The sequence below is a fragment of the Triticum aestivum genome, chromosome 4B, assembly GCF_018294505.1.
Source record: "Triticum aestivum cultivar Chinese Spring chromosome 4B, IWGSC CS RefSeq v2.1, whole genome shotgun sequence".
Lineage (NCBI taxonomy): Eukaryota > Viridiplantae > Streptophyta > Magnoliopsida > Poales > Poaceae > Triticum > Triticum aestivum.
The window spans coordinates 386,639,663-386,647,864 of NC_057804.1; the positions used below are offsets into that span (position 1 = coordinate 386,639,663).

Genomic DNA, 8,202 nt, shown 5'->3' on the forward strand with positions numbered 1-8,202 from the left:
AAAAAACTACTCTAAGTCGCTACCATCACCATCGTCATCCTCATCGGTGTCGTCCGAGGTTGAGAGCCATACGTCGTCCCAACGTTCATCGTTCGAGGTGAAGAACGACCTCCCACCTGCGGAGACGATGTCGCACCGCTCGTTCGCCACTGCCTTCCGCTGACGCTGGTCCGCCCGCTCCGAGCGGCGCCTTGCCGTCCTCTCCGCCCAGTAGGCACGCTCGGCGTCGACGTCCTCTGGGTGGCCACGACGCCACTCCGCCATGGCTCGCTCGTCCTCCTCGGCGACGAGGAGAAGGCGCTGCCGCCGAGCGTGATCGGCACGGTCCATGTCCGTGATGAGACACGGCGGAGGGGCGAGGCGCTGCGCCTCCTCGCGCGTGAAGACGACCCGGAAATTCATCTGGGACCGGGGCCTCTCCAAGCGCCACGCCGCAGCGTCGTACGCGCGGGCCGCCTCGCGCGCGCTCCGGAACGTCCCGAGGCCGAGCCGGACGTCGCCGGCCCGTATCTTGGATGGGGCGCTCGCGGACGCCGCGAAAGCCCCAAGCACCCCGGCGGCGCGGCGGTATGGTGGCGCGGTGGTGGCGTAGAAAGCGGCGACGCGGTGGAGTGCGAAGCGGTGAGATTGCGAGGAGAAGGGCGCGTGGCTGTTCTGTGCGCGTGGCGAAGCGCGGGACTTTATAGGCGCGCGCGAAGCGGCGCGCCAAATCTAGCGCGCCGCGTGCCGCTTTCTATCGCGCGCGCGCAAACGCTTCCCGCGCGCGGTAACTTCCCGCCATCGCTGGAGCGCGCGGAACCAACCGGCGCGCGCGAAAAACTGATTTTACCACGCGGGCGCGCGTTTTGCCGCGTCTGTTGGAGATGCTCTTAGGCCTTGTGGCAGTAGATCTAACATCAAAGTCGGGAAGCGACTAGGTCGAGAGATTATAGTCCTTTTAGGGATGAAAACTAGCACAAGAAGGGTAATTTTAGTTGCGGCAGAGGCACAAGTGAATTGGGTGGGTTGGGGAGGAGGGGTGCATCGTACATGGGTTTAGGGTCATGCCTACACTTGGTAGCAAAAGTAGAAAAGTTAGAGAAAAAGAAGGTCCATTTTGGTTTATATGGTCTAATGATCGAGTCGGTTTATGTAGGATAAAATTGATGATTCACCTGAACTCAAACAATTAACGATGAAAACATCGAACCGAACACCATATAAACACGATGAAACCATCGAATCAAATACCATGTAATAAACCAAGCGAATCAATCTGTGGTTGGATTGGTTAAAGGGACTGTGATATTCCCAGCCCATCAGGTTTCAAGTCCTGGTGCTCGCATTTATTTCTGGATTTATTTCAGAATTTTCGGCGATGCGCATTCAGTGAGAGGAGACGTTCCCGTCTTTCGGAGACGCTCATAAGGGTCGGTGTGCATGTGCGCGTTCATAGGAGTGAGTATATGCACGTGTATATAAGCTCTTGCGTTTGTACTGTGTTAAAAAAACCTAATAAACCAAGAATATCAATCAACTTAGTTTTCAGATTTTCGGTGTAAAAATGACCACATCAATTCGTAATAGTAGTATAAAAAGAGACTCAACTGGCGAGCGTGAAATGACACGACAAAGCTTGCGTCATCCTCTAGCGCATTGCATAAAAACATAGAGAAAACTCGCGATTGTAAAAGAAGAGAAGAGAACAAATGCCAGCTCGTTTCGCCTTTTGCCTTTCGGCTCCATCCTCCCCTCGTGGCCAGTGGCCAGAGCCAGGCTACGGGCACACGCCTCCCTCTACACGTCGGGTTCCCACCAGCCTGTGACCCCACCCGGCAGGCACACACGCGCATACGCATCTTTCTCATCTGCCGCAGGACGGCAGAAGGCACCGCCCCGCACCCGCACCTGCTCATCATCTTCGAAGCTTCTCTCCTCCTCTCCACCCCACTCGACGACCAGCTAGTGCCGACCTCCTCCACAGCGCCAATCCGACGCGGCCGCCGCTATCCCGAGATCCCGTGCCCAACGCTCCCTCTTCGAGGCCAAGCCAGGTGATTCTCTTCCCTACCCTCCCCTGGATTGCTCTGGGCGGTTTCTCCGCGTTGATTGGCCAATTGCGGTGGGTCTGGCACTGGGGTGGGTGAATTGGGTGTTACTTGTGTGCTCCATGGCCGCTGCGAGGCAAAACTTGGATCTTCGATGTTTCCGTCGGGGTTTCTCTTTTGTTTGCCTTGTTAGTACGCGCTCAAGATCAGTTCGTTTTCTTCGTCCGCGTTATGGTGTAATGATATCAATGGAGAACTTGTGGATGGATGATTCGATGTGATGATGGGGCCGTGAATTAGGTGGGTGATCGCAATGGGCTGTCCGAGTTAATTTTCCTACTGCTTATTTGCTGGCCGGATTGGTAAAGCTCAAACTTTTTCCTTCTTATATGCGTGTTCTTTATTGCTCCACAATTCAATTGAGCTCGTTTAGTCCAAGACGTGCTGATCCTTCTAAATAATTTGGACGTTCCTGGGATTAACTCATATTTGAGTTCGGTCTCATGCTGTTTGAGAATCCCATAACGCCTAATCTGCTGCTTCAAATGGCTTGTCCAAGATTGAGAGAATACACTTGATTAGTTAAGGGATTTAGGCCGTGGCTTGATACTGCATAAATTAGGTTTCTGCTTGCTTCTATCAGCTTTTTGGCGAGACAATCGAGGAATTTGCTGTGTTTGTTCTCTTTAATTGGTTTATTGAATGAGGATTTAGGGGGAAAATCACATATTCTTGAAATGCATCCTGTCTGGTCGTTTAAGTGGAGCTGGTCATGGTTTTGTTGTATATACTAGTATACCCTTATGGACTAGGGAAGCAGTGTTCTAGTTGATGCAGGATCGTATGAGGTTAATTGCTGGCTTTGTTCCCAGCATCTGAGTTCAGTTTCTGTATTTCTATTTGGAGTTCCTCGGTGCTGCTGAGAAGAGATAAAATTTTGGGACAGATTTGAGCAGGCTAGTTTTAGTGGAAGTGAATTTGTGTGCTGTACCCAAAGTGCTTGCCTGTGAGTGACGCATACCGAGTTTTTGTAGAATATTTAGTATATACAGTGGTGATCAAAATTTATATTTCCTTTTGAATGGACTGAATCTAATTGGTATGCACAACTGCCGATGAAACGTCGGGTTATCTTTCTTGTCAGCTAAGTAAACTTTTGGATATTATCTAATCGTAAATTACTTAATATGTGGAAATGCAGGTACGAAGTTGCACTGTCTGTGCATTGTTTTATATAAAAACATCTCTCTGCCATAAGAGCTTTGATCTGCAGTGCATGGCTCTGATTTTGCTGTTCTTCTAAAATTTGCTCAGCATCAAGAGTGACACACATTAAAATGGGATCTACACGAGCAACGAGTGAAGATGACAAGGCTCTTGTCTTGTGCCAGGAAAGAAAACGTTATGTGAAAGAAGCACTTGATGGGAGATGTGCATTTGCAGCTGCTCACTTTGCGTATATTCAGTCGCTGAGGCACACAGGATTTGCTCTGAGAAAATTTGTAGAACCTGAAGTGCCAACAGACTCTTCATTATACACATCAACATCTGCAACACCAGAGCCTCCTGGCATGAGGCATAGATCGATGAACCTCTCCCCATCTGTATCACATCCGGCCAGTGACTCCTTCTCCCCAGCTCCGTCCCCGTTATCTTCAGGGCGTTTCCATGTCAATCATATGAAAGCCGGGAGGAACCCAGCGAGGACTGTTGAGGAAAAGGTGCCTGTTCCTGTAACAGCAACTCTGGAGACTTCATCCTCAGTTCCCATTCAAACTGTACATGATCTGGATGATAGTTCTACATTTGAAGCTCCTCCAGGGACACCACCATGGGACTACTTTGGCCTTTTTCAACCTGTTGAGAGCCAGTTGTCATTTCATGATGAGAAGGAATCTGGTCATGATTTTGAAAATGCTGATGATATTAGGCGCCTTCGGGAGAAGGAAGGAATTCCAGAGCTTGAGGAGGAATTGGAGAAGTCGCATGCTCATGCTGGTGATGTTAGGCTCTCGCAACAGGAGAAAACTCCAGATGTCAGAGATGGGGAGCAATCTACTATGAGTGGAAGGGAGGATGATTTTGCAGACTCAGAAGATGATTTTGAGAACCCATCTTCTGAACCTTTAGTGCGGATGTTCAAGAACCGCAATGATACACCTGTTGAAAATATTGTAACAGATCAGTCACCTGCACATCTTGCTGCAGATAAGGTTGTCTCAAAAAATTTGGTAGATAAGGTTGCCTTGGAAAATATTGCAGATAAGGTTGCCTTGGAAAATATTCATTCCAAAACGGAGGAGCCGAAAAGTGACAACAAGGTACTTGAGCCAAAAAGTGACAATAGGGTACTTGACATTAGCATGTATGAAACTGATGAAACCCCTGTGACGAGCCCTGTGAAAGAAGTGGCATCTTCGGTTGCCGCTCATCCTATAAACGGGAAATCGAAGGAACCTTTTCGTGATGTTAGAAATGGGGTAAAGGACCTGTCTACATCCATGAAAGAGGTTGAAATCTTATTTATCAAGGCATCTGATTCTGGCAAAGAAGTCCCGAGGATGCTTGAAGCGGATAAAGTCAATTTCCGCCCTTTGCTAACCGAAGAAAGAGGTTAGAACTCAATTAATTAGATTACTGTTCTGTAATATTTTGATGGAGCTTTGCTTCAAAACAAATGATAGAAAGGTTCTGGATGCAACACTGCAGAACTCATGATGTGAAACTATATCAATATTACTTGTACCAATGGCCATTATTACTTGCTGTTCCTTCTCTTTCTAGTTTAATACTTGGGTTAACTTAAGTAATTATAATGCAGCACGTGGATTAAAGGCACCAGGCTTTTTTGCAACACTCTTTGCTTGCTGCAGGGAGCAAGTCCCTGTTCCTCAGCGTAAGTTTTTTCCAACTCTCAGTGACAGTCTTCCTTCCATTTTCCAGCACACAATTCTAGTTCCTGTGATTACATCGTATGATGTCATTTGCATGTTATTTCTTCCATGATCTTCCGTTGAAGTGGCTTATTTTTCTACGTGCCGGAAAATGATATGTTCCATGAAGATATGTTCTACTTTTCACGGTTTCCTGTATAGAGCTTGACCATTGATTATCCTAACATGTTAGTATAACTGTATGAATATCATTGGTGAAGTCGAAAAATTCTGAATACAAGGGCATATCTACAGTTTATGCGACCAACATATGTTATTTCTTTATGTGCAAAGCTTTTGCACTTTCTCTAAATAAAATTGTTATTATTTCATCTGTTATCCTGTTGTAAATGGTAGGGAGGAATAAATATCTTGTGCTTTATTGCAGCTCCACCACAAGCCGACATGAAGCATCTTACCTGGCATAGATCAGTGTCTTCGCACTCTTCGTCATCAAGAAATCCTCTTGGGGCAGCATCGAAAGTTGATGTCGATGGTCTCACTGGAAATATCTTTAGTGGTGTATACATGAATTCTGGCAGTCACGCTTCCACACTGGATAGATTGTATGCATGGGAGAGAAAGCTCTGTGATGAAGTTAAGGTAAAAGCTTATTTGGCCGGTCCTTTACGAGATACTCTTTTTTTCTTAATCTGTTTTAGCCACTGTTTTAAACTAGATAACACCTTATGCGTTGCTAGAAAATTTTATAGCAATTAAATTATCAAAGGTAAAATCAGAATATATGAGAATAATACCACACCACATTTTCGTCATATGAATGATAGCAAACGTAGAGGTAAATAGATGGTGGATGCATGTTATATTGTCTTGTGACATTCAAGTTCAATTATTTGTTGCTGAAAAAAAAATTGATTATATGGAGGACTTGCATGTGGTGGAAACTGCAAGGGTTGCATGCACATGATGATGTAGATGGCTTTCATGTGCATTTTAAATGCGATCACTTGCTTATGAAAAAATAAAAATAAAAATTGATGAAGTGGAGGACTTGCATGTGGTGGAAAGTGGAAGGTTTGCATATGCTTGATGTTGTGGATGGCTTGCGTGCCCATTTAAATGGGATCACTTACTTAGATATGTAGGATATCACGTAGTAGAGGCTTATTATGTACTCTTTTTTTGAAATAAAATAACGCAAATTGCACTGGGGTTATAATGATGTTCTTTTATCTCAAGCTTGGAGTATTGATTAAAAATGGAAGATGAAACAATGTGCAACAAACAGAGCCTGAAATATATTTATATTGAATGTTGGTACACATGATATGCCACTTGAATATGTATTTAGCAGTTTGTGCCATTCCTATTTTCTGTGTTTGAATTATTTGTACTATTATTCCTGAATAAATGACACATCTCTATGTCCTTTTGCCTTGAGTCTGTGAATTGGTTGACACCTCCATATTTTCTTGCCTTTTTTCTTTAAATGACCTCTCCATGTCTTTTCACCATATTTAGTGTTTCTGTAAATGCTAACCTTTGTATTGCCTTCAGGCTAGCAGTACAATTTGCAGGCAGTATGATGAGAAATGTAGGTACCTGAGAAACCAGGAATCAAGAGGAGAAAGCCAAATGAGTGTTGACAGAACCCGTGCTGTTGTGAAGGATTTGTACTCCAGAATTTGTGTGGCCATTCAGAGAATTGACATGATTTCCAAGAACATAGAGGATCTGAGGGACAAAGAGCTTCAACCGCAGCTTGAAGAATTAATTGGAAGGTATTGGTTTTCCATCTATTTCGTACGTAACTACATACATATTGCAATTCAATAGGCATTTTCTGGAATGATCTTAGTTTATCATTTGCTCTTGGTTAAAATATTCACATTCTTTGCAGCTTAACTCGCATGTGGGAAACAATGCTCGAGTGTCACCGGCATCAACACGAGATTATTAAGCTAGTATCCAACAGTGGCGGTATAAAGGTCTTAATCCGGTCGGAATCACAGTTCCAAGCAACTCTACTCCTTCAGGTTGAACTAAAGTCACTATTTTCAAACTTCCAGAGATGGATAGTATCCCATAGATCTTACTTGAATAGCCTACAGTCATGGTTACTGAAGTGTGTGAAATCACTAAGGACGAAGAAAAAATCTAGAAAGAAGAAGGATACCAATTTTCAAATAACAAATTTTGCTGTTGCACCCATATTTACAATCTGTGAGCAGTGGATTCAGTTACTGGACGAGTTGCCAATCGAAGACTTGGAAGGTGGCATTAAAGGTCTCCTTGCAGATATAAACCATTGTATGCCTCGTCAAGAGAAGAGGCGTGGTGGTTCAAGGTCTACATTCGCAATACCTAATGGAGGGTTGAATGATGAAATGAGGGGAATCCATAGAAATGACGCTCATACGGATTTACAGTCGAGCCTGGAGAGCTTCCTAGGGAAGCTTGAATTCTTCTCAGATGTTTCAGTGCACAAATATGGTGAACTCAAGAAAAAAGTTAATACGGCAAAGGAGAAATATGAGCAACAGAATAAGTAACTTAAGGAGGAGGCAAATCGGTTGCACTAATTTCTGGAGTGAAACATAATATAGCTCAAAAGTCATCAGAGATGGATAAATAAACCGTCCATTGTGTACATTCGTTCATCGAACTAATAGGCACAAATCACTGCCATCATATTTTGTGAGTTCATGATAGTCTAGGGGACAGGCGGGTGGGGGGGGGGGGGGTGGTAAATATGTAGATATCCGGCCTTGTGGCTAATGCCACACGACCTTAATCTGGGATGTAAATGTGAGGTGTAGGTAAATTAAACTGTAAGATGGGGGATACAAGATGTATATTTGTCCTGGGGGTATATCAGTATATGATATGAGGTTTCATGTGCTTCATGTTGGCACCTGTGCATAAGTTCCAACTTTTCATTCAGAACTTCCCATTCAGTGCTTTGTACGTATCTATGATTGCAATTCCATTCTCCTGTTGTTTAGGTCTTATTTAGGCTGGTACGATATTTCTTATTTCGAACTTATTCTACAGTATTTGAGATTAACGCTCGCCAGAGAAGAGTAAACTGGATCAAACTCACTAAGAAAGAACGGAAAGAAACCAATAGACCAGCACAAGCTAACTCAGAGCTTACTAAACACAGCCTCTTGAACCAGGCGATGCAGCAGGTTGGCGTCTAAGAGCATCTTGCCGTTGGCCCCTCAGGAGGCATAAAAATCGCCGCCTAGGAGTCAGCCGGCGGTATAATCGGCTCTGGG

The 8,202-nt window shown here is 44.7% G+C and overlaps 1 protein-coding gene across 4 annotated transcripts; it reads left to right on the forward strand.

Annotated features, from left to right (window-relative positions):
* Positions 1-1,762: 1,762 nt before the first annotated feature.
* Positions 1,763-7,925, forward strand: LOC123092278 (protein ROLLING AND ERECT LEAF 2). 4 transcript variants are annotated; one of them, XM_044513998.1, is made up of 6 exons: positions 1,763-2,033; positions 3,342-4,640; positions 4,849-4,923; positions 5,349-5,563; positions 6,479-6,702; positions 6,822-7,925. In XM_044513998.1, the coding sequence occupies exons 2-6, from the start codon at positions 3,365-3,367 to the stop codon at positions 7,471-7,473; spliced, it is 2,442 nt and encodes an 813-aa protein (XP_044369933.1). In that variant the 5' UTR covers positions 1,763-2,033; positions 3,342-3,364; the 3' UTR covers positions 7,474-7,925. The 4 variants fall into 4 exon arrangements, with proteins under 4 accessions (XP_044369933.1, XP_044369932.1, XP_044369934.1 ...); XM_044513997.1 differs by having other exon boundaries at positions 1,767-2,033; positions 3,229-4,640; XM_044513999.1 differs by lacking the exon at positions 1,763-2,033 and adding an exon at positions 2,105-2,327 and having other exon boundaries at positions 3,229-4,640.
* The last annotated feature ends 277 nt before the right edge of the window (positions 7,926-8,202 follow it).

Coding starts and splice junctions, on each gene's coding strand:
- LOC123092278 (XM_044513998.1), top strand. CDS start 3,365: ATGGGATCTACACGAGCAACGAGTGAAGATGACAAGGCTCTTGTCTTG. Junction 4,924..5,348: donor GCAAGTCCCTGTTCCTCAGC/GTAAGTTTTTTC, acceptor GCTTTATTGCAG/CTCCACCACAAGCCGACATG. Junction 5,564..6,478: donor AGCTCTGTGATGAAGTTAAG/GTAAAAGCTTAT, acceptor TATTGCCTTCAG/GCTAGCAGTACAATTTGCAG.